Raw genomic sequence first — 24,870 nt, 5'->3', positions numbered from 1 at the left:
TGCCTCCTGTGACTCTAAAGCACCATTAACAGAGAAACTGTTGCAGCCTTTTTCATGGCATTTTGTTGCAGGTAAGGTCTGTGTGAAAGGCCTAAGCCGGCATATTGACACCAAGAAGTTTCCACCTTACTACCTAGACAAGTTACTAGTAAATTTGAGGCAATGAGTCTGTGTAAATGGAGCAGGATAGGAATGCTAGCATTTGACAAGTTGCATCCTTGCCTTGCCATGACGCAGTTAGCTAACTGGTGTAACCAATCATAATTTGCATTTCCCTCCTGACTATTTGTTGTTTTCAAGAGCCTTGGCTGTATGTATGTATGTATGTATGTATGTATGTATGTATGTATGTATGTCTGTATGTCTGTATGTCTGTATGTCTGTATGTATGTATGTATGTATAAGTAAATCAACTCAGAGCAGTGTAATTGTAAAGCAAATAACTCATATAGTCTGGCCAATTCCTGAGACCCCACCCCATGGCCAAGGTAATACTTCTAGTCAACCCTCCAACTTCTAGTCTTCGATCCAGTCAGGGTGGACTGGGTGGACAGCAAAAACAAAGCCCCAACCCTAACCCAGACCTCCAACACAAAAAATCATAATGATCGTAACCTGTTTAGAAACTCTATGGTATTCAGGCATCCCACACACGCAAAACACTGCAAGTAACAGCAACCCATGTACTATACATTACAATGCAATGAGGTGGAGAAAGTTAAAGATTATTTGGAGGTCTTCTTATCTGGACCATTAAATCATGTGTTAAATCCTGTGCTTTTGAACTTGATTCCAGTAGTCAAGGAAATGTGATGATCTTGTTTAAACATAATTCAAAAGTTCAACAGAAATATTGCCCCTGTAATTGAATAACCACAAAAATATGTCTATACACCCCTATATTACTGGCATTGAAATTGGTATTGCTGGCAAGCAATAAGCAGATAAGCAAACTACTTGTGTTGTAAGATCTTATTACATGAAAGTATAGCTTGCCAATGTTAAGTAGGGCATGCTCTAATGAGACCAAATGTAAGCACGTCTTAAGACGGGCGAGCTGTTAGTGTGTAATTATTTTCTGCTTTAAACTGGAGAATAATATCAGGCTAGAGTAAATACACAAATAACCAAGTTCTCATAGCAACAAATTGCTTGTGTATCGTGGACTAATACTGGTCAAAGACCCTAAACAACAAACATATTTTCTTGATATCACAATCATAAATATCACACATAAGAGCACCATGAGGGTAATTGTTCTTTGTGAAGTTGGGGGAAGGGTTTCAATGAGGAGAACTTAAGACGTTTTATACAGTCTGCAATGGTTTGTCCCGACATGAATGTAATGGCCATGGTTTCTGTGTTTCCAGGTGAACCTCACGGCCACGCTTGGGACCTTTGACGTAGCGGCGCAGGTGGAGGGAGTGACGGTCAGAGGTGATGCGGAAATGCACATGTCGTTGTCCACCAGCCTCCTGCCCCAGCTGAACCGGCAGCTGCAGTTCGTGACCTACACCAACACGCTATTCCACCCCAACACAGCTGACACTGGTGAGCCAGAACCCGGTTCAAACCCAGCTCAAACCTAGCCCAGTGTAGTCCAGCCCAGGTCAACCCTGCTAAAATTTGATAATGGCTGTCTTTAGTCCTGCTGTTTTTTAGAGGAAGTGGATTGTGGTCTGTGACTTGGATCACTCTTGTAATTTTTGGGAAGAATACAGTGGTTTTTGCTTTGCTATGCTTCCAAAAAGAGTAGCAGGGAAGGAAAATAGACTAGTCCTATGCAAGTTATTCTGTTGCATTAAAACTCAGACTGACTAAGACTAGTTGATGCCTGCAATTTCACCACCAGTCTATATTTCCATTGAAATAGTTTTTCTGAAACTATGGTGACACTGTCACTGATGCTGACAGATGGAGCCTCCAGTTGGCTCACACATTCTGCTCCCCTGCACACTGGCAGTTCCCACCAAAACATGACTCCTCACCAAAGATTTCAATAACCAATTCTGTGGTCTATTAAGGTCGTTGGAGCACCACCCTATCTCTTAAAAATCAATGTTTAAAAAATAAACTTGTATTTATAAACATCACACGCACACACACACACGTATATGTGATCTCTATCATCAGCCTTTATCAGTCCCCTGCTGCAGGAAGGACTCGCCAAGATGTTTCCACTTGTTTCGATTTGCAGTATATATACTGTGACACTGTATGTGGTTGGACAAGGCGGGGCGCAGAAATCCACAGGCACGGGAATGGTGCAAAAGTGGATAATTGTATTTATAACAGTGTGGGGTGCTGAACTAAACAGACAGACAGAGACAAAACCCGAATAAACCCTTAGCTCCTATCAAGCCTAAACTAAACATAAAACCAGTCCCTAACGCCACATGTAACTAATAAAAAACTTAAAGCAGTCCAAAGGCCCTAGTCCAAATCTGTAGTCAAGTTCAAGTTCCAGGTTCTTTACCATGATCAGTTGTCTTTCTCCCACACTATGACTCCCACGCTCACCTCCCTGTATCTCCACAACAGTAAGCTTAGTGCTTCTTGTATACGAGATATATACAGATATACCAATATATATATGTACATGTGAAATGTATTATGCATTGAATAATTATTGCACTTTGTATTGCTCTTGCAGGAAGGATTATGCATTTACATACCACAGGTGAAACAATGGCAGTGGCATCACTAACTTGCCATGCCTGTGGTGTTGCACATCTAACCAACAGAAGAACACCTGATTGTTTTCTTTTTCATTTTGTATTCTTTAGAAGAACAAGTTTTGCGAGTCAGTTCAGATCTTCCATGGCAAGCAGCATAGAAGAGTTTAAGGTGGAAACATGGTTTTGTTTACAGGTGTCACACATTCGGCCCATTCAGCTCTAGTTGTGGGCTTTTACTTGGTCCCAATTTTTTTCCCCAACAGAAAAATTCAGTCACTCAGCTGTAATTATTACTACTTTTTTTTTCTTAGTAGACGACCTTTGTTCAGGGCGACTTACAAAATATTATTGTACTGAGAAATATCGAGAGTTGCTGTTCTGGGGAAGGGTGATCGTAGCTATGTACCAGGGCAGGGCTGTCACGACCAGCTTGTTAATGTATTTATTTAATTTAATCAAACAATTAAGGATCTTGTTGCAGCTGTTCTGGAATCTCACTACACAAGACTAGTGTTTGAACAGGGTGGTGTTGCAAGGCTTGTGTGGAAATGGTTGAATAACAGGAAGTGATTTTGTAGGTATATAGCATTATCCCACCCCAGAGAGGAGACACGCTTGTGTGTGTGCCTTGATCTGTCATTTAAGACACTTTATTTTCTGTTTTGCTTTGCATTCCTTACCAGTCTATGAGCAGTTCTATCGATCTTGTCTTGAGTTCAACGGTTCCCCTTCACTTAAATTTCTTAGCCTTCCCCTGCATTTAACACTCAATTATCTTTATTTTCCTCAGTCAGCTGCTTAGAGGAGCCCATGGTTGTGGAGTGTAAGCACAACACCCTGAGATGTTTGAAGGGTCAGAGAATTTATTAAGTTCTGTAATTGTCATCACCTGACTTGGTTTAAGGCCTAACGAGTCAGTTAAGTTCTGAGACCTTACAAAAAAATAACACTAGTGGATCAACTGGAAGGGTGCCCAAACTTTTGCATACAACTGTATGTATGTATAGGTTTTCCACAGACCCTTCCTCGCCATGAGATTCAGTTTATTAACTTTCTCTGATGCTGCAAAAAGAAGTAAATAAGTAAGTTAAGGGAAAATAAACCTGCTCTCACAGCAACAACAAAGGATATTTCTGCTGCAAATTAAAAATCAAACCAGAGTTTTGGATAGAAAACGCTGAGATTTCCATCCTAAGTGGGGTTGTTGGGTCCGGAGTGAGTGGCTGTGTGGTCACTGCTCTGAACAATGAGGAAAAGGAGAGAACCAGATTGGGGTCACTGCCTGAGGAACTGGAAGGACCGAGAGAGAGATGGAGAGAGAGTGTGTGTCTGTGTATCCTAAAAAAATGTAGTTGCGCAATTCAAGACGTTCTTGTATTATTTCGCATAAGATAGAGGTCTTCAAATGAACCAGGCAGAAACCCTTGTGAATGATGTTATAAATATTCTGGACACAGACACAGAAAATGCAGTGAAATGTCAGGGTTGCAAAATGCAGCAATTTCACAGCGGTGGTGCGCTCAGCCCACTCGGCCTGCTCTCCTATATATATTTTTTTTCCTCTGTGTCTGTGTCCTCAAAGCTGCAGTGAAGGGTGTTTAAAAAGCCCCTTTATTTAGGGTCATGTGAGCATAGCCTGCAAAGGAACTGCTCCTGGCATTGCTCCAACGCCTTCCTGTGTGTAATTCCCTTGCTGGTCTCGCTCTGAACGGGAACCCTAAGGGGGCACGAGGTGGTGCTTAACAGTAGTTGCAGTTTAGATAATAAAATTGACTGCTCTCTAAATTCCAGATTTTTGTTATGGATAAAAATAAAAATAAAAAATAAAATACAACAGAAGGGGAGGCTGAGTTGAGTTGAGTGTTGCAAGGGGATACACTCTATTCACAGAATTGCTCATCTGTAATTACTTAATTGGCCTGATTGGAGTGTCCCTGGAGTGCAGCTCATACCCGTGCAATCCCCCGTGCTGGGAGTTGTTGGTGTCGCCTACGCTGCTCTGAGAGATAACATTCCAAACTAATGCAGAGCTCTGCAGCTGTGAGATTGTGTGATATCGGAGAGCTGCAGCAGGGACTGCGAAGCTGGGTTAGAGGCCCAGGACATGGTTTAACCCTCAGTTACAGAGCAGGCAGTCTCTGAATGCTACAATGCTACTTCCCTTTGCAGTCAAAAACATTTTTTTTTTTATTATTATTATTATTATGAGGAAGATGCTCTTGTAATTAGTCAGACTCCTTCATCTTGAGGAAAATAACTATCCAGAGCTCGCTTCAGGATGTGGGCTGCAGTGGGAGGGGGGTTCCAACAGCTTTAGCAAAAAGAATTTGGAGTTCAGAGGGTGGTATTGGGGCGGGGGAGTAAGGGAGTTTTGAGGGATGCACTAATCCGTCCAACGCCAGGGGAAGCATCGTCATTTGGAAATCCCACATCAGGGCTTCTGCAGCTGTGGAATCAGGAAGGAAAGGGAGGCAGGGTTTGGGATTGTCACGTTTCCCAACAGCACAAAATACCACCACTTTCCCCTGCCCAGATAAATAAACAAAAACATGGAATACATATGAATGCATCTGTCCAAGGGCTCTGTCCTTCTCGCGAGCTGCAGGAACAGTCCTTGTGTTCCTACCTGAAACAGCCTAAGAGAATTTGCAAATTCATTAGAGCAGTTTTGTATGTAAATGATGCATGATATCTGTATTGACTCTGGACTGGCTAATGCGTTTCTTGGAAGTACCACTGAAATGACATTCCACGTGCACTAGACAGCGCCAGAGATTCTAAGCCCCCTTAAAGAGAGACTAGCAGCATGCACAGCTCTCCTGGCACTGTTTCTGCAATTCATCAGTTCATCACTCTCGCTCCCCATATATATATATATATATATATATATATATATATATATATATATATATATATATATATATATATATATTATATAAGCAATATCACACGAGCAAGAGTGCGATATGGCCCTATATCAGCACCTATATAGGGCCATATCTCACTCTTGCTCGTGTGATATTGCTTATATACAACAGTTCAACAAACAAGAAAATAAAAAAGAGAAACAAACTTGACTGTCATAAAAAAATGCACTTGTGTATGAAACTACTTTCTTACGCCACAGAGCAGGATGTGCTGTTGCAGTTCAAATGATGTGCTTACCTAAAACGTGTGTGTGTGTGAGAGAGAGAGAGAGAGAGAGAGAGAGAACATGTGTGGTTACCAGTGTGTGCCGTAACTCATATTTAATTCAATAAACAAAGAAGCTAATATAAATGACATTTCAAATAAAATGTAGATTTATAATTATTTAATTCTTTATCCATTGATGAACATGAAGTTAACAACTGACATTTTACACGCAATATGGTCAGATATTTATTTTATTTTTCATATAGGCTATATATTTTCCATCCTTCCATAAACAAAAAGTTAACAGTTTATCTCCTAAACAATATAGTCTGAAAAGTATTATCGTTTTCGTTTCGATTTTTCATTGAACAAGAAAAATTGCTTCGAAAGCATTAGAAAAGCAACAAACATGCAGGCAGCTGGTGACAACAATCTAGTGCGTTTGCTGGTCCTTGGGACTATTGTACACATTTATTTGTTTTCAAAGGTTAATGTGGCGGAGTGATACACACAGTGAAGCGTCCAAGTGCTGATGGTGTCAGACCATCAGTGCTCATGGAACGTCTCTCATCCAATCAGATTTGAGGACCGAAACTAACTGTTGTTAGTGTATGTGTGTGTGTGTGTGTGTGTGTATATATATATATATATATATATACGTATATAATGTATGAGATTGTATTGTCAGCATTATATATAGTGTATATATATATATGTGTGTTTGGCTTGTGATATGTGAAAAACACACCCGTTTCCTCACTTATGTTTTGTTTTCATGCATGAAGCAACTGCTCCACTGCAGGCCTGTGTCCTGCTTTGCTTTTGCCAGAGGCAGTCTGTAGTGTCAGAGTACCTCTCCTGTGTCTTTCAGTGCAGTTTGAGACTGACGGACACCAGGCTCTGTTCACCATTAAGATCCGCCACGGAGTCACACCCAAACTCTACAACCCTGGCCCCAAGGGAGGTGAGTTTTAACATTCTCCCGCTGGCTGCTGTGCATTTAGCTTTGTCTGTAAAAGGCCATGAAAACCCCAGACACTGATGTATTGATGTAATTTGCAGTCTCCCCGAGTCCGAGATCTTTTAACCTTTTATTACTGATCGATGGTTTTTAGAAATGATTTTAAAAATGAATTTTAATTGCTTTTAAAGAATTTTAAAAATTTTAAAAACACTTGTTTTGTTGTTTTGGTTGTTTTTGTGCTGTTCTTTTGTCAAATGCATTGACCGTTTGGATTTTAATTTTAAATGCGTCAGATTGTTTTGGATTTGTCTTTATTTTATTGTTTTATTTGTTTTTTGTTTTATCTGGTGCATTTTCAGTTAATTTCAATGCATTTGACCATTTTGTTTAATTGTTTCATTTGGCAGTATTGCCCTTTTCACAAGTTTATTGTTTGTTATTTATTGCACAAGTATTTTGAGTTTTTGGATTTTTGGGTTAAATCACATTAAGATTTTAAAAGGTTTTAAGTGATTTTAGAAGTATTAGAAGTATTAAAATTTTGAATGTTTTTATCTTGTTTTGTAAAATACTTTCCAATAAAAAAAAAAGGTAATTTGCAGTCCAGTTCTGACCCAGGATTCCCCAGGTGCCAGCATCTTAAAAGTAGACCTTGCATGAAAAGTTAAGCTTTTAGCATGAAGTAGGTGTCAAAGCCTCAGTACAGGAGCCAACTGTTTTGCCAATGGGAAGAAGGAGGTCAGAGACTCTGCTGTTTTGAAGTCAGTGCTTACTCAAGACACATCTTTTCAGACAGTACTTGTAATTTAGTAATATTCTCTCCTGTAAGATAGCACTTATACAATGTTTTGTAATACTTCTTGCTTTGCTTTACTAGTACTCGTATTGATTATTTTGATTTCCCCTATCCTACCTACCCCTTAGCTCTTACCTGTGACTTAACATCTTGTCTGCACATATCAGCTTTTACAATCTAGGATGTATGACCTTATACAGTAAACAATATATATCTCATATACACTTGTGTAAATTGGAGTTAATTATGACAATAATTATTGTACTTTGTACTGCTCTTACAGGAATGATTTATATATTTACATACCACAGGTGAAACAATGGCAGTGACATCACTAACTTTCCATGCCTGAGGTGTTCCACATCCAACCAATAGAACGCCTGACTGTTTTCTTTATTTTCATTTTGTATTTTTTAGAAGAACATGTTTTGCGAGTCAGTTCAGATCTTCCATGGCAAGCAGCATAGAAGAGTTTAAGGTGGAAACATGGTTTTGTTTACAGGTGTCACACATTCGGCCCATTCCGCTCTAGTTGTGGGCTTTTACTTGGTCCCAATTTTTTTCCCCAACAGACAAATTCAGTCACTCAGCTGTAATTATTAATGCTATTTTTTTTTTCTTAGCAGACGCCCTTTTCCAGGGCGACTTACAAAATATTGTACTGAGAAAGATCGAGAGCTGCTGTTCTGGGGAAGGCAGTGTGATCGTAGCTATGTACCAGGGCAGGGCTGTCACGACCAGCTTGTTAATGTATTTATTTAATTTAATCAAGCAATTAAGGATCTTGTTGCAGCTGTTCTGGAATCTCACTACACAAGACTAGTGTTTGAGCAGGGTGGTGTTGCAAGGCTTGTGTGGAAATGGTTGAATAACAGGAAGTGATTTTTTAGGTATATAGCATTGTCCCACCCCAGAGAGGAGACACGCTTGTGTGTGTGCCTTGATCTGTCCTTTAAGACACTTTATTTTCTGTGGTGTGGTTTCCTGCGTGTGATCAAAGGGCAGCAAGTCACACAGGAGGTAAATAGATAAAGGCTGTGTACTTTGTGTCCAATTCTAATAGATTCAGCCTTACACAACAGGAGTTTTATTTTAAAATAAATAAAGATTTCATATGACCCAGACAGCTGCAATGGTGGGAGAGGGGCAGAAAATGTGTGGTTTTAGTGATTTTTGTAATCCAGCCCCATTCCTTCCCTTTTACAGACCAGCTGTGGAAAATGTGTTGGTTTTGATTTGCTTTGCATTGACATCAAAAAGGCAGTGAGGAAGCTCTCAAGCTTCACTGGGAGAAGCCGCACTTTGCTGGTCTAGTCCCTCCAGTTTATGATAAGAAAAAAGACAAAAACAAAAAAGCAATGGCCTCTTTTGAGGAGAATTTCCCCAGGGTTTGTCACGCTTGATTGCGGTTCGATGTGGAGATGAAATCCAGTGCATTTCAGTCTGCTGTTGATTGGATAGCTAAGGGAAAGGAAGCTTAAATGAAAAAGAACAATTATAATAATAATCGAGACAGGCCGCTTGTGCATCTCCATTGTTTTCCTTGATTCTAGGATTGAACTACCTACCTACCCAGTAGTGTTCGTGCAGCCCCAGGCTGTTGCAGTTGAGCGCGGTGGTTTTCACTGCAGGCGGGGCTTTTGCTCCATGTGGATGTGGGCCCTGTCACCAGTTCCTGTCTCTCATTTCCTGTCTCTTAACCTTCCTCTCCTCTCCATCAGATTATAACATCAGTGCCCTAGTGACCATAGCAACCAAGACGTTCCTGCGCTATGACAAGCTGCAGGTTTTGATTGACAGCATCCGCAGCTTCTACCCCACTGTCACCATAGTGATTGCAGACGACAGCAAGGAGCCACAGCCCATGAGGGGACCCCACATCGAGCATTACACCATGCCCTTCGGCAAGGTGGGGATCCCTGAGATGCATACCCCCCCCCCCCCCCAATGCATACACACTGCGAAACCTGTAATCTGTAAGCAATTTCTCTCTCTCTCGTTCCCTCCCTATATTCTCCCTCTGTCCCTCAGGGCTGGTTTGCAGGCAGGAATCTGGCCATCTCTCAGGTGACCACCAAGTATGTCCTGTGGGTGGACGATGACTTTATCTTCACTGCCAGCACCAAGCTGGAGAAGCTGGTGGATGTCCTGGAGAAGACCACCCTGGACCTGGTGAGAAACATGCTAAAAGTGCTTAGCAACAATCAGGGCTTCGTTACACCACCAGATACATCACTGACTGTCTGCTGCCCTGGCCCTACTGGCCCTATATAGGTTAACATGGCAATCCTAAAGACCACAGAGCCCAGAGAATGAGATGTTTCGAACACAAAGCCTTCAGCCTTCAGCCTGTTTGTCCATTTCGAGATTATTTTAGATTTGTTTCACTTATCCAGCCGTGATACCAAGCGTCATCGTCCATTCTTCAGACTTCCTCACACAGCTATGAGCCATACCACAGAATGGCATGGGAGAGACTGCAGCTTGAGAAATTACAACATTGGAGGGGAAGAGGAGAAGGGAGTGTAATGTATAAATCGTAACCCACAGATTTTTAAAAGCAGACTTCACCACAACAGGTGGAGTGTTTTCAGACAGTCATAGGAAGAAGCAGATTTTTTTTTCCCCGCCAGAATACTAAACTCCTAAACAAGTAGTACATTCTTGTCCAATAAGAGCTCCGGAGATATTTCCCAATAATTCTGTTCTGGCCTTGCCAAACACTCCATCATGAGATCATGGGTCCTACAAGGCCCAGGCAGGACGTGCCACTTCAGAGAGGGCTCAGTGTGGAGTGTAGTGGGCTGGGAGCTGAAAGGGCGCCATTGTAGTTGGGAACATTGGAATTCAGCCGTCGCTCCTGCTGGGAAACAGCTGGGATGTATCCAGCAGCTGAACTGCATGTCTCTGAGTGCGCCTCTGTGCGTACGTGCGTGCGTGCATGCGTGTTTTGTGTGTCCTTGTGCGTGGACGTGCCTCTTTGTGTTTGTGTGTGTCCCTGTGCGTGTGTGTGTGTGTCCCTGTGCGTGGACGTGCATGCGTGTGCACAGATGAGAGGTGTGTTAATATGTGTCTGTGCGCAGGTGGGCGGTGCAGTGCGGGAGATTACGGGCTACACAGCCACATACCGGCAGACCATCTCTGTGGAGCCAGGCGGTGAGGAGGGCGACTGTCTGCACATGCGCCGTGGCTACCACCACACCATCGCTGGCTTCCCCCATTGTGTTGTCACCGACGGCGTCATCAACTTCTTTCTGGCCCACACTGAGCGTGTGCAGCAAGTCGGCTTTGACCCCCGGCTGGCCAGGGTGGCACACCTAGGTGAAGCAGTGCAGCCATCCCTCCTCCACCTCCTTCTCCTTCTTTCTACCAATTCCCTTGCCTGACAGGCATCCCCGAGTCTCTTCATACTCCCGCCACTGTTTACACCCCCAGCTCATCCAAAACAATTTTACATTTCTGTCCCCACAGGATGTACAAAAGGAACTATGTACACAGATTATTATCTTAACCATAATATGCCATTATTAGGCAACAAGAGATGGGCACTGCTTCTCAGTCTCAGCTGGGTTATGGTCTTGGTTCTCTGTGTCTGTGGCTATGAGCACAAACATATTTTGCCATATCTTGTTTCAGGACTATGAACATCTGTATAGTGTTAGCCTTAGCCTTATGCCAACTTCAAGAATCTGCCTGGTGGAAGTCCTGATCACTCCAACACCAAGCAGGCTGCCCGCTGTCCATCTGTCTTTCTCCGTGTCCGTGTTAATGTACTATAGTGTCCAGTCAGGGTGTCTGTATTAACACCTCTGTCTCTCCTCACTCCACCCTCCAGAGTTCTTCATCGACGGGCTGGGCTCCCTTCACGTTGGCTCCTGCGATGATGTGGTGGTCAGCCACGCCTCCAAGATCAAGCTGCCCTGGAGCCAATCGGAAGCCGAGAAGACGTATGCCAAGTTCCGCTACCCTGCCAAGTCCTCCGACGCCAGCAACACCAAAAACGGCCTACTGTACTTCAAGAACCGCTTTAAGTGCCTGACGCACAACTGACACCCCCCTACCCTCCTCCTCACCCTCCCCCTCTCCCCTGCACTCCATCGTCATCCAGACCTTTTCCCCTTTGGTGCCAAACTCGTCCCAGTTGGTGCCCAGGGAGGGAGGGAGAGCAGGGTGTTTGAAATGACAGGGAAGTGAACTGGCCGGCTCCAGCCAATAGAAAACTGTTCTCAATGCAGTTCCAGGGGCTCACAGCTCCTTCAGACACATGCTGGCATTTATGACCGATGGAAGCTGTCTGCACTTGGGATGCTGGAAAAGACAGTGTTTATAGTTTTCTGTTTTCATTTAGGGGTGCGACAGAGAAACGTGGGGAATCCTTTTTTTGTACTTTGTAAATAATCCGTTCACTTTCTCATTTCGGTTTTGCTTTTGCACTTTCTCTCGAAGTGCCACAATCACGGCAGCAGGGTTTAGCCGTTTCGGTTCGCTTGTTGATTTCCCTCCTCTGGCTGGGCTGGATTTGGGCCGGAGTGCGGAAGGGTCGGCCTCCTGGGGAAATTCTCCAGGACGCTCTGTCACACTACAGGTCACAAGTGTGCTTCTTCAAGCTGTGTGTATTATAGGCTGTGGACCAGTGTGATCTGGACAGACTGAGCCTGTGACTACTTGCTGTTTTTTTAGGAGGTTATTCCCCACCCCCCACTCTTGAAGAATTTGTCTGCCCAGATTAGATGATATATTTATTTATGTATTGCTATTCTGTTTTTTGGACCATGGCTGCAGGGATACTAAAGTGAGAGGAGTCCTGCAGGGCCATGCCTCAGCTCTCTGACGAGAGCTTGCAAAATATGAGAGGGAATCGGAAAGGGATTGAGTTGTGATATAAGCTCACTAGAGGGGGTGGCGGGGAGGAGCTCTGTCATGGTTAACTGTGCCAAAGCCTTTTCTTTCAGTGTCCTTTGCTGTTTTTCTTTTTCTTTTTTAATTTCTTCTCTAATTCTTTATTGACTGTATTGTTTTTACTAATTCGTATCATGCTTAATAGCAGCCAAAGCTGTCAGTGTTCACAGCCAGCTGGCCGGCTGCTGTCTTCTACCGAGTGACTGGAGGGTTAGAGCCTATTCATCACCATTTACTGACAGCACACACGCCCCCGCACAGAAACACTCTTGCACAAACAAGATATGAGGGGAAGTGAGCAGTCAGAAATGTATTCTATATTAGTTTCCCTGGCCACTCCTGCTCCTTCACTTTGAGACAGTGCCACCTCCTGGACTGTCCCAGCTCTAGCTACAGCAGTGTTACAGTCTGGGTCTGAAACAATGACCAAAGCCAACTTCCTGTCTTGAGCTGAAGGGTTCGGTGACTGGTGTTTTGTTCAGATACAGGTCAGATGTTCAAGCACACTTATATATGAAAAGAAATGTGCACTTTTATGTTTAAATCAGGGGTCTCAGTCCTGCATCACAGGGCATTGTGGGCATTTGTGATCTAGTTCTTGATTTAATATAATTGATTATTGTATTTTGTACGCGAAAGCAATCTTCATGTGAATGTTACTGCAATGCTCCCGAGTTTCTGTTTTAAGTGCTATTAGAGGCACTGATTGCCTGCACTGACTTTATTTGCAATGCATGTTTTAAATTGTATTTGTTGAACCACTAGAGGGCAATGTCGCCCAAGACATGACCACTTAGGACTCGTAAATTTAGCTTTTAGTATTTAATGTTCATTGTTCACTGGTTTTGTTTTTTGCTGCTTAAAATCTGCAGACAAGACCAACAGTTTGTCTAATCCAGGTCTTGAATCAGGGAGTTAGTTAGACAGACATTAGTTGAGTTTAAGGTGTGGACATTTTGGTTTCTCTATGGAGGCCTGTGGTGTTTCTGCAACCACAGAATACCAGTTATTAAAAATATGAAAAGAACGTGCATGTATGTATGACTGCATTTTTATTCTTAAGGTTTGGTGGTTGTTGGTCATATATGATAAAAACGAAGCTTTCACCATTCCCATGTCAGTGCTGGGAGAGTTGCCCTTCCTTGATCAGTTTGGTTGGCTTTGTTGGTGCAGTTTTGTGTTACACACTGTTGTGTTATGCAGTGCAGGAGCACTTTACTTTCCACCCCCCAGCCCCCATGTTAAAATCTGAGTGGCATATGGCAGCTGGACAGGGCATTCTGCACTGGACATCTCTAGCCCTGTTGATTCAGTTCTTTGTGTTGTGTGTTTTTGCTTCTGTGCCAATTAGTAAAATATTGTGCATGCTTCCGAGGGAAAGCCCTGAGGGTAAACAGGCTGCCAAGAGATTTCTCTGTAGAAAATAATTAATTAAATAAATATTTCTTCAAGGAGAAAAAAAAGGGGGAAAAACGCTTGGATACTAAATATCACCAAACAGCCAAAGCAGCTCACTCCTATGTTGTTTATTTTATTTTTGTCTTTGTATTGTCAGTTGACCGTGCCAGTTCAGCAAGGGGAACAGGTGCCGGAATGAGGAAACGGGCGCTGCACAGAGCCGGGCCCAGTGGAGGCTGCACAGGGGATCAGGGTAGTTAAGTGGTGTTTGACATTTGTGACCCCTGAATTGTCAAAAGCTACAGAGAGTATTATTCGGGTATTATAGATTTCAGTAATCCAAGGATATAATAAACTGGTTGTCGTCTTTCTTTTTTGCTAAATTGGGGGACAAATATTTTTGTTTTTGTTTTTTTTGGCTTTAAGGTGCACTTATTGTCGGGTTTACGAGTTTGTTATTTGCGAATCATTCTTTGCAGTGCAGTACACGCATTGACGCACAGTTCCTTCTGAAAGCATGGGACCAATATCTTGCTCTGCTTCTCCTACTGGTTGGGCGCTTGCTTCTGGTTTTAAGATTCTGTGCAAGGAGAAGGCCCATTTTTCAAACCCCCTCCTGCCGTGATCAAGCCCAGTACTCGGACCTATCTTTGCAGTATTTGTAAGAATTGGATTTACATGGTCTCCTGTGCTGTAATGCATCCGACCGGTTTGTACTAAATCATTAATGCGAGGGGGAAGAAAAAAGTTAATAAACAATTTGAAAAGATATTTGAATTTGGGTCTTATGTTCATGTTAACACAATTTACCCCTTTTTTTAAATCTGAACCAAGATTACAGGAAATGCAGGTTTATTGCAAAAGTATGTTGAAAAATATTTCCATGTTAAATACAGTACAAGTCAATGACATACATGTAGCCATGTAGACACACACACACACACACACACACACACACACACCTGTGATGGGCTGTACAAGTTTAGTCAGACAGCATCATTATTCAAATGCAGCATAAAAATACAATAAAAATTACATTGTTTCCCTAGACTTCCAACATTTCTGCTGTCAAATCTGCAATATAAAATAAGTTTAAAACCAATTAGAGCTCACTGCTATTGCAAATAATTCATTGATACTTGATCTGTAGGTTGCCATACTGGATTCTGAGATTATATAATCAAATCTGAAATCCAGTAAATGGTATAATCATAATTCCAACTTCACAGCTTTCACTGACTTCCCCATTTGCCTGTGTTCCTGTGTACATGTGGTTTGGTGTGGTTTCTGCCAATCAGACAGTGTTCATGAGCTTTTCCCTTTTGTTTTGCCAACAGCGTGACAGTTCGCAAGCAGGTAGCTGCCATTCCTATAATAAGGCGAGAGCTGCAGCCTTTGGTTTGAGTGCTCAACACAAACATTTTCCTTCTTTATCTTCTACAAACGTAGGAGGACAATACGGTATGCCCGTATTGCTTATCCAAGATCTCTGCCACCCTGAATGATGGCCGCTGCACGCTGGGCATAGAGGGCTTGCTACCTCTCTGGAACAGACTCGCACACACACACACACACACACACAGCCACACATAAATACACACCCGCACAAACATGGCTACATAAACACTCTCACTCACACGCACACACGTTAGGAGGAAGTGGCGGACATCTTGGTTTCAGTTTTAAATCCCTTTTCCTTTCTCGCTTTTGATCTCATTGTTCCCACTGATGGCGTCACTCCTGGATTCAAAACGGCATAGGGAGGAGCCTGCAGGCCCAGAATGGAAATGTCCGCCCAGCCTCAAACCCAGACAGTGGTAGTCTTCTCGGGGGATTTCTCCTGAGGGTCATAGGCACAGAAACGGGACGGGATGGGGGAGAGAGAGAGAGAGAAGTCAACATTTCTAGGCTGATGCTGATTTTGGTAAAAAAAAAAAAAAAAAAACTTTTCAAAGTGTTCTGTTTACTGGCGGGGATTCTACATTGACGTTTTATTAATTTATTTTGACACTTGAACCCTGGTTTAAGATGGGAAGTGGCGGGATCAGCCATACCTTCTGCTGCTGGATGTGGAGCACGGCGTCGTGGACGGTCACAAAGATGTGCTGGGGGCTCATGTAGCTCATCAGGCCACTGGATGTCAGGATCTTCAGCACACTCTCTGCAGACGACAACACACACACGGCTGTCGTGAGACTCTGTTCGCAGTCTGGTGCGTGTGTTTATACTGTGCTGCTTTTTCAATCAACGCACGCTGAAGGAAATGGCACGTCTGCCCAGGCTCATGTGCAGTGCCAGCCAGAGGCGCTCGTGTTGTTGTGCTTTGTTTCTTTGAACCAGTTCACATTTGTAACACGGGAAATGCCGCTAATGGCCAGACAAAGCAGCTTCCTCCCCCCTACCCACCTCCCCTGGAGCTACTGATTCTATTTTGCCACCTTCAGTCCTGTACTATTCCTCTAGGCGCGTAAGAGCGCTCACATCTGTTTCCCTCTGTGCCCGAGAGCCAAATGGATCTCTATTCCCCTCGGCAGGTATGTCTCTGTCTCAGTGTCATGTTTCAACTCAAGCAGCGATTAAGGCATTACATGTGGTTGTGCCGTCAGACTTACCATTGCAAGTGGCCAGATAGATCCGGAAGCCTGACTTCTGGCACTCTAAGCACATCTGGAGGAGAGACAGAGAAGTGCAGGTATTAGAGGGCAAGAATCAGGTTAAATAACCATGTTTAAGTCAGATGGATGGTAGATGGATTGTCTGCATTATTACTGAGGGTGGAGTGGCCTGGGATGCCTCTGAACTTGCCTGGATGAAAAGTCGGGCACCGGCCACATCCACAAAGATGACTCTGCTGCAGTCGATTAGTACAGCTTGGACCTCGCCTTCGGCAGCTTCTAGTGGGGGGAGACCAAAGAGAAAGAGCAAAACAAAGAAAAAGAAAACATCATGCAGTGCAAAGCCAAGGTGGTCATTGTTATAGTCTGGCCATCCCTGGTCGATTTGCTGGGGCTCTGCCCACCCCGGGCAGGCCTTCCCTCTGAATACTATACCTGATTTGAAGAGTTCGTTTTCCGAGGAGAAAGACGTGTTCGCCACTCCCTGCTCCTGACAGGACAAAAAGAAAGACATTTGAGCAAAAATAAACATCTGTATTGACGGTAAATGCTTCATATCTTTGCGTGTCTGTCTTTTTGTGTATGTGTGTGTCCTCACCACGGTGGCAATGGTGTTTTTCTCTCTTTTTTCCTGGGCTTTCCTGGCCTTCTCTCTGCGGCGGATCCGCTCGGGCGTCAGGCCCAGCAGCCGGCCCATCGCCTCCCGGAAGAAGCTGCGGTTCCCGTAGTAAATCGGCCCGTTGTAGCACACGATCTTCACTCCCGGGACTTCATAGCACTGAGGGCAGAGAGGGATAGTGGGGACAGTCAGCACTGAGGGACTGACACATCTATAAATTATGATATAAGACATGCCTGTGACTTTACAAGCTACACACAATACAAAACAGAGAGAGAAAGACAGAGGACAAAGGGTGGTTTTGCTTGGGGTGGTTACACTGGTTCAGCTGGGTGCATAACAAGGTCAATTAACTGATTATCTGATTAAGAGCTGAGGTGGAATGGAGTCTGGAGGTGCTCTGCCCCCTGGAGGCCGGGACCTGAAATGCACTGCATGGGACTGACGGGAGCAGTGAGGAAACAGAGGACTGGCATGGCTGCGCTAACCTTACTGTGATTCTCCATCGGCCTGTATATCTCAGTGTTGGAGGCCCGACCCAGAACAGAACAGGCAGCCCTGGGGAAGAGAGAAAGAACAGGGGCATGTATGAGAATCAGCCTGCTTGCAATTGTCCTTTTCAGTTTATAATTTTTATCATTATCATAATCATTATTATAATTACTATTATTATTATTGTTACTGCTGCTATCTTGTTCTCATGACAAACAAGCCTGGGGCCACACATCCATCCCTCGTACTCTGTGGCACCTGTTGGGTTCACTGTTGCCCAAGTGATGGAGCGGAAAAGCCTGAAAGATTGCAACCCCCAGAACCAGCACTGTACTACACTGTCATGTCCTGTCCCCCACTGCTGTTGGGTGTGCTGCTGTAACGTACCTTTGCGTGCGACAGATGACCGTCATCATGGAGAAGACCACCCCGATGGCCAGTCCCAGGTCCACATTGAGAATGACCACAGACAGCCAGGTGACCAGCCACACCACCTGCATACACACGCGCATACACAAAGGTGAGGTACTGCATTCTCACAGCATGTGTGTGTGTCACATTTGACCGGTCGTCCTAAAACCTGCCCGGAGGTGCCCGGAGATCACATAGTCTACTATATGATTATTATTATTATTATTATTACTATTATTTCATATATGGTGTACAGCTTACCCCCTTAAATGACATATAAAGCAACAGGACAGGGGATATTATTATTATTATTATTATTATTTTATTAATACTACTAATTGATTTTGATTGCATTGTGTATTGTCAGACACATTTAAGTACAGTTAGCTGGGATGTGACTTCTTTGTATTGTAAATCGCCTTGATATGTCCTTGATCATGTCTGCTGATCTCCTGGCTTAATCTTGTTTTGCTGTCGCCAACTGGACTTAAATAAAAAGAAAGTTATTGTCTTTGATCTCTGGGCGTCACCTAGTGCCACCGGGTGACTCCAGGCATGTTTTAGTAGTCTAGGTGATCTCTGGGTGCCTCTGGGCAGGTTTTAGGATGACCCCATTTGACAATCCAGAGTTTGATTACAGGTCTGTCTGTGTTCTACTGTAAAATATGCAAATTAATGAATGAATTAATGATGGTAGAGAGGAACAGCGGACAGGTGGAGGCCCAGGCAAAGGGAGCGTAGTACTCACAAAGTCAATCTTGCTGACCCTCCAGAGGTCCGGCAGGTCCTGGAACTGCAGGAACATCTGGCGTAAACTAGTGACATTTATACAGGCTAGCACTGCCTGGAAGGAGGGAGAGAGAGAGAGAGTCTCTGTGTGGTTATCGAGTCAACTGGGTGACAGAGCGGTTACGGCTGTGTCTGACACATGCTGAGGAAGGGAGCAGCTTTGGAGCACAGACTAACAGGCATGTGTGGACTGTCTCAGGTAGGAACAAGCACCAAAACTGCCCCATCTCAAGAACAGAACCGCCACTCCCAGACCAGTCTGGCTGGTACCTGTCATGACTCGGACTCACCTTGGGTAAAAAGTAGAAGAGGGGCCCGATCAACAGCAACACAATCAGGACCACGACACTGGTGAACAGCCCGGACAGCTTGAGAGAGGGACAGAGAGAGGAGGATAGACAGACAGATGGATGAAAGAAAATACATTTTAGCTCCAAAATAACAGCACAACTGACTTATGTATTGATTGTACACTGCCAGGGTTGCAGTCAGTCCAAACAAATGCAACTGAGGAGTTTTGGGGAAACTGGGCCCACTGGACTACCATCTGCTGCTTTACCTGCTGCTGACCACACTCACCTACACATCACGTGAAGGAGATTTGGACAGAGGGGTGAGATTGGGGGCCACTCCTCTGTTCTCACATGTGGTAAAGCTGCAAGGTCCGTTATTTCTAGATGAGAGATGAGTGTGTGCGTGTGCGTGTGTGTGTGTTGGGTGGGGTGGGGTGGAAGGGGGTGGAAGGGGGCGGAGCGTAGTATAACAACAGATCCAGCACGGGTGCTCACCTGTGTGTACCCCCCCGCGCTCTCCAGGATGTTTGTAGTGGCCAGGGTGGCTGAGCTGGGGAAGCAGGTGAAGAAGGAGGACACAGTGTTGGAGATACCATGAGCCAGCAGCTCCTGCAGGGGAGATGACAGCTGTGACACAACACCCGGCACAAGGGAGCAGAGAGCAGACACACAGACACACACAGAAAAAACAGCACGCAGTCCTGGCACACCCTGCAGAGGCCATTCATTCATTGTTTTCCTTTCTAATTTCTTAATGTTGGAAAATTACATAGTAACATTTAAAAACAAGCAGAGATCTTTATAAGGAACATGATTTTATAGTATTTAAATTTCCCATCAGAATGCTACCCAAGGCCTTGCAACCCCTTGTAACAAGTGTTTGTTGTGTAGCTGGACCACTCAGGGTTCTGGGGCGGCCTGGCTACCTGATTGGGACGGATGGAGTAGCCGTGCTTGTCCGCGTAGATCATGGCCAGTGAGACGGACACGGCGTAGCCCACGAAGGTGATGGCCACGGTGTCTCCGGCTACGTCGGGCAAAGAGTCCAGAGCGGGCACCTGTGGGCGAGGGAACCTGCAGGAGTGGGCAGAGAGGCGGGGGGGAAATCAGGGAGGAGGCCAGATTTAACCCCTTCCTGGCTGGTAAACAATGTGAACGCAATGCAAGTCAATGTGCTGCTTCTCACTGTCGTTGAAATTGCTGTTTTTGTTGTAACAAAAACAGTAACAAACAGAAGTGAAAAGCACAAACTTAATGAATTAATCTGTCTCAGAATGGATTCATCCTAATCTGTTTCCTCTAACACTAGGGGGTGCTTTCCTGGCAGTGAGAGCTTGTGTCAGAGCTTGAGAAGAAGGGGATGGGCGACTGGCTTACCCTGCAGGGATGTGCCCCACGATCTGAATCCCATATCTGGAGTCCAGGGAGGCGGCGTAGGCCACTCCGGTGGCAATGATCACCTGGCCAGACAAAGGAGAACATGCGCTTCAGTCTAGAGGAGCGGCTCCTACATGGACCTGATCTGATAACCTGAGCTCAAAAGTGGTGCAGAGGAGCTAGGACAAGTGTGCAATTTTGTCCCTACTATACACACACACACACACATACATATATATACATATACATATACATACACATATATAATATATATATATATATATATATATAACCAACCAATTCTAATATTAATATTAATAATATTAGAAATAATGATTCTTATACTACTATTTATAAATCAAATATGAGAAACCAGACAATCACAGAGCAGCATTTCCAAACATTCCTATACCTCTTATCATGTATAAATGTCATCCCATTCAGAGAATCATGAGGATTAAAATATTCTTCAGTTACCAGCGATGTTAAAGGACATTCAATGCCAGTGGTGCTGGTGTCAAAGGATGTACATAAGTTTTTAATCATTTTAATATGTTTAACTAGCTTTAAAACACAGATCGGCTACTGTAGGTCAGTTACAACAGAGCCTGACCCAGACAATTTTAGACAAATAAATGTTAGTTTTTTTCAATGTAAAGATATTTGTGTGTTTAATATTTACTTGTGTGATTTATAATAAGTTAATAGGTCCTGTAAAGGATGTCTCTAATTGTATAAGAGACATTATTTAATTCACAAGACCTAACTTATATAATAATGTGAAATGAAATAAGAATTTACAGAGCTTTAGGATTCTTCTTCTTCTTCTTATTGTTGTTATTCTTATTGTTGTTGGGTGCAAACCACCCCTCCCCATCCTCTTGACCCCATGCACAGTCAACATACAGTGAGAATCTCTGCGGGGATGGGCGTCCGCAGCCGGTGGCGGAAGCGAGTGTTGATCTCCTTCACGGGGACCAGGAGGGACAGACACACCAGGGAGATCAACAGCTCAGCCAGGTTGGTCATTGGCAGCCCCTCAAACACCGACGCCAGAGTCTGCGAACCAAAATACACCAGATTGGGAAATGCAAGACAATATAGCCATTCACAGAGCCCATCCTGCCATTCGCAAACCTCATACTCCTTATAGACCTCCTGACCTTGAACAGAGAGAAGGGCCCAGTGTGGCGAGGTAGCCGCAGTCCCAGCATGCTCTGCAGCTGCGAGACAGTGACATGGAAGGCGGCGGCGCTGGTGAAGGCCTTGACGATGGGCTCCGACAGGTAGGTGGACAGGAAGCCCAGCTGCAGCATGAACATGCACACCTGCAGGGGACCCAGAGGCATCAGTACAGTATAGCACAGTACAGCACAGCACATCACTTGGTAAGATTATTGAGAAGACAAATCCCATTTTACATTGTCCTTTTCTGCTGTAACTTCTCTAACAAAGCAAATACAGGCTTCATCAGAGACTGAGTTTAGGAAAGAAAACAAAAAAAACAAGGACAGCATCCTGAGATCTGCTCGTAGTTTAATTGGCTGGCACTGTTATCCAAATCGATTCATCATTATACCCTTAAGCCCATTAAGCACATAGCATGCTTTAAAATGGAGCATTCTGGGCAAAACACCTTGCATGAGAGGTAAGGCAGCCCTAAACGCTATTCCTCAGCACAGTGCTGGTTTCGGGCAGGATGTACCATCATGAGCCCGGAGAGTAGGGCCACAGCAGACGCCACGCCGATCCTCCTGGCCTCGATCTCAGCCGCCTCCGGGCTGGTGCTGTTCAAGTCCACAGGCCTGGGAACCAGCTGCTCCACCACCGAGCCAGTCATCAGGCTCACGACAGCAAAGGTACCTTTAACACACACAGGCAGCAGTGCCCCCAGAGACATCAGCAGAGCAACACAGACAGAGGGACAATTTCAGCAGAATATAATTACCATGCAGGTGGCAGATTAGGGCAGGTGGAGTCCAAAGCTGAGGATTCCATCCCCCCATTGGTGCTTAAAACACTTTTATCCCCTACATAAACTTCTGTCCCATACACACACTTTTGTCCCCTAAAAAGACTTTAGTCCCCTAGAGACACTTTTGTCCCCTACAGACACTTTTGTCCCATACACACACTTTTGTCCCCTAAAAAGACTTTAGTCGCCTACAGACACTTTTGTCCCCTACAGACACTTCTGTCCCATGTTTATGAGAGGTAAGAGATTGACAGTTGTAAAAACAGCACACAAACGTGACAGCAGGTGCTCAGAGGCCAGGCTGACCTGTGGAGACGTGCCTCCCGGTGCCAAAGATCATGTACAGGATTACTGGGAAGAAGGAGGTGTACAGGCCGTAGATGGGAGCCACAGACGTCAGCAGAGCGAAGGCCATTCCTGTGGGAGAGAATCAGGGGGCAGTGAGGCAGGGGCTAGAGCAGCTATAGCAGTGACTCTGTCTCCTGGTCCTGGAGAGACACAGTCATAGCACCTGTAAACAAGAGGTGATTTATTATTATTATTATTATTATTATTATTATTATTATTATTATTATTAATACTTATTTTACTACTATTTCTATTACTACTACTACGTCTACTACTATTACTACTACTACTACTACTACTTCTTCTTCTTCTAATAATAATAATAATAATAATAATAATAATAATAATAATAATAATAATAATAATACATGTTATTTGTTTGCTGTTGGTTATTTGAATGCTTAGGAAGGGGAAATACTATAATTTGACTCATGATGTCATCACTTAGGCAATGTCAAAGGAGAATCAGTTGGGTCAGTGTTGGCTGACTGTAGTCTATGTCTGGCTAACTGTATCCTACAGGATTGCATTTAAATGGGATACCGTGATGTCCCGTTTACCAAAAGGAGGGTTTGGCTTCGACCGATGAGTCAAACACAAAATCTATGAAAATGTCGACAGCAGAGCCATTTCAAATTGAATACCCCAATCAGCGGTCAGGGATTCTATAATGTAAAATGCAAAGATTTACGTCTGAACATTAACATAACTTCTCAACAGCAATTTAAGGTCATTCAAATGATGTTTTATTGCTTCGTATTATAAGTTTGGAAGTTTCAGGTAAACTGTGTCTTAACTGTGTCTTGGAGAAGTCATTTTCGAATATTTCCAAACATGTTGCTTGCTTGGCTAAATTCCACATATATTTGAAACATATGTTCGTTAAATCCCAGCCTCTGTTAAAAACGATTAACTGTATTATTATTTTCGGAATTATGTCACATTTGCCATTAGCCTAAGATGATTTGTAAAAAATAACAATAATTACACATTTATATGCTAGCAGTGCTGGCTGTAATAACGTATAAACTAACTTTAAAACTTGAAAATGTCCATTTAATTAAAAATGCATTGTTTACTACACTACATAAGTTAATTAATTCAATCAATCAAATCAATCCGTACCTTGTGGTATGTGCAAAATGCCAACGGTCATGCCAGCCACCATATCTCCCAAAATCCATTTCTTCAGCCGGTACCTTGGCAACCAGCCGCAGATGGGCACCCGCTCCTGCAGCAGCCGCTGGCACGCGGCTCGCGAGCACCTCACGCGCCGGGCGACCCTCTCGCGCAGCGGGGGCGGCGGGGGGCGCTGCTCCTCGGCGCCGAACGACTGGCGGAACCGGTCCTCGGTGAAGAGGCTCCGGTAGACGACCACCGAGGCGCTCATGGCGTTCTCGGCGCAGGTACGTACCCGTCCCAGGCAACCGCAGCAACCGCGCACACAGGTCGGTTGTCAGTGTCAAGTGCGCCTCGAAAGACTCGGCAGAACCAGTGCCGTCTCTCCCGTTGCGGCTCTTTTTATATGGCAACTTAAATATCTGCACCAGCTGGGTCTATCTTTTCCTGTCACTTTGTTTCGGCCAATTAAACGGCTTCTACAGAAGTTGGAAGCCAGTTTCTTTCTTTTCTTTTCTTTTTTTTGTTTTTGTATCGACTTTGAATCGCTTTGGGGAGTCTCCCCGCCTCCTCTCGCTCTTCTGTCCCCAGAGGAATGCATTTGTTCGAGAGCGGAGATGCTGACAGACGAACCTGTGGCAGAAATTGTTCTGCGTGTGTTCCTCGGGGTCTTACCGCTGACGTTTTTTATTTATTTTATTAATATGTCATATATGTATTTTTTGACAAGAAAGAACAAATACGCACTCACACCAACTCCATTTCACAAAGTCCCTTTCCCCAATCCGGACATATATAGTTCTATATCTGCTTCCTATTTACCTGTATCGGAAGACGGGGATAAAAAAAGTTCCCAGCTCCGAACGAATAGACGCACCCCTGCAGCGATAAAAGGCGCCATTGTTAGCCGTGGCCCATGGTGTATCTCTCTACAGCTCTTCCATATCACAGAGCAATTACAG

General features: G+C 44.1%; 2 protein-coding genes across 6 annotated transcripts in view; one reads left to right on the top strand and one right to left on the bottom strand.

Moving 5' to 3' along the window:
* Nucleotides 1-14,639, top strand: part of b4galnt1a (beta-1,4-N-acetyl-galactosaminyl transferase 1a) — a 28,550-nt gene extending 13,911 nt beyond the window's left edge. For all 5 annotated transcript variants that reach the window (XM_066708576.1, XM_066708574.1, XM_066708575.1 and 2 more), the window contains 6 exons: nt 1,371-1,551; nt 6,685-6,777; nt 9,295-9,482; nt 9,605-9,745; nt 10,657-10,894; nt 11,409-14,639. In XM_066708576.1, coding sequence (XP_066564673.1) covers nt 1,371-1,551; nt 6,685-6,777; nt 9,295-9,482; nt 9,605-9,745; nt 10,657-10,894; nt 11,409-11,623 — 1,056 coding nt within the window. In that variant the 3' untranslated portion in view covers nt 11,624-14,639. The remainder of the gene's footprint in view (nt 1-1,370; nt 1,552-6,684; nt 6,778-9,294; nt 9,483-9,604; nt 9,746-10,656; nt 10,895-11,408) is intronic.
* A 66-nt stretch (nt 14,640-14,705) lies between these two features.
* Nucleotides 14,706-24,284, bottom strand: slc26a10 (solute carrier family 26 member 10). The gene is made up of 18 exons (XM_066708571.1): nt 23,915-24,284; nt 22,748-22,858; nt 22,172-22,329; nt 21,630-21,794; nt 21,373-21,525; nt 20,467-20,549; nt 20,016-20,163; nt 19,585-19,698; nt 19,087-19,164; nt 18,756-18,851; nt 17,984-18,090; nt 17,593-17,662; nt 17,084-17,263; nt 16,921-16,975; nt 16,676-16,764; nt 16,483-16,537; nt 15,925-16,031; nt 14,706-15,710 (listed from the first exon to the last, which is right to left on the bottom strand). The coding sequence occupies exons 1-18, from the start codon at nt 24,177-24,179 to the stop codon at nt 15,672-15,674; spliced, it is 2,073 nt and encodes a 690-aa protein (XP_066564668.1). The 5' UTR covers nt 24,180-24,284; the 3' UTR covers nt 14,706-15,671.
* Nucleotides 24,285-24,870: the final 586 nt, after the last annotated feature.

This window comes from Amia ocellicauda, chromosome 7 (assembly GCF_036373705.1).
Source record: "Amia ocellicauda isolate fAmiCal2 chromosome 7, fAmiCal2.hap1, whole genome shotgun sequence".
NCBI classification, from domain to species: Eukaryota; Metazoa; Chordata; class Actinopteri; order Amiiformes; family Amiidae; genus Amia; species Amia ocellicauda.
Note: the sequence above shows the minus strand (reverse complement) of the source record. Positions and strands in the feature narration are given on the sequence as shown.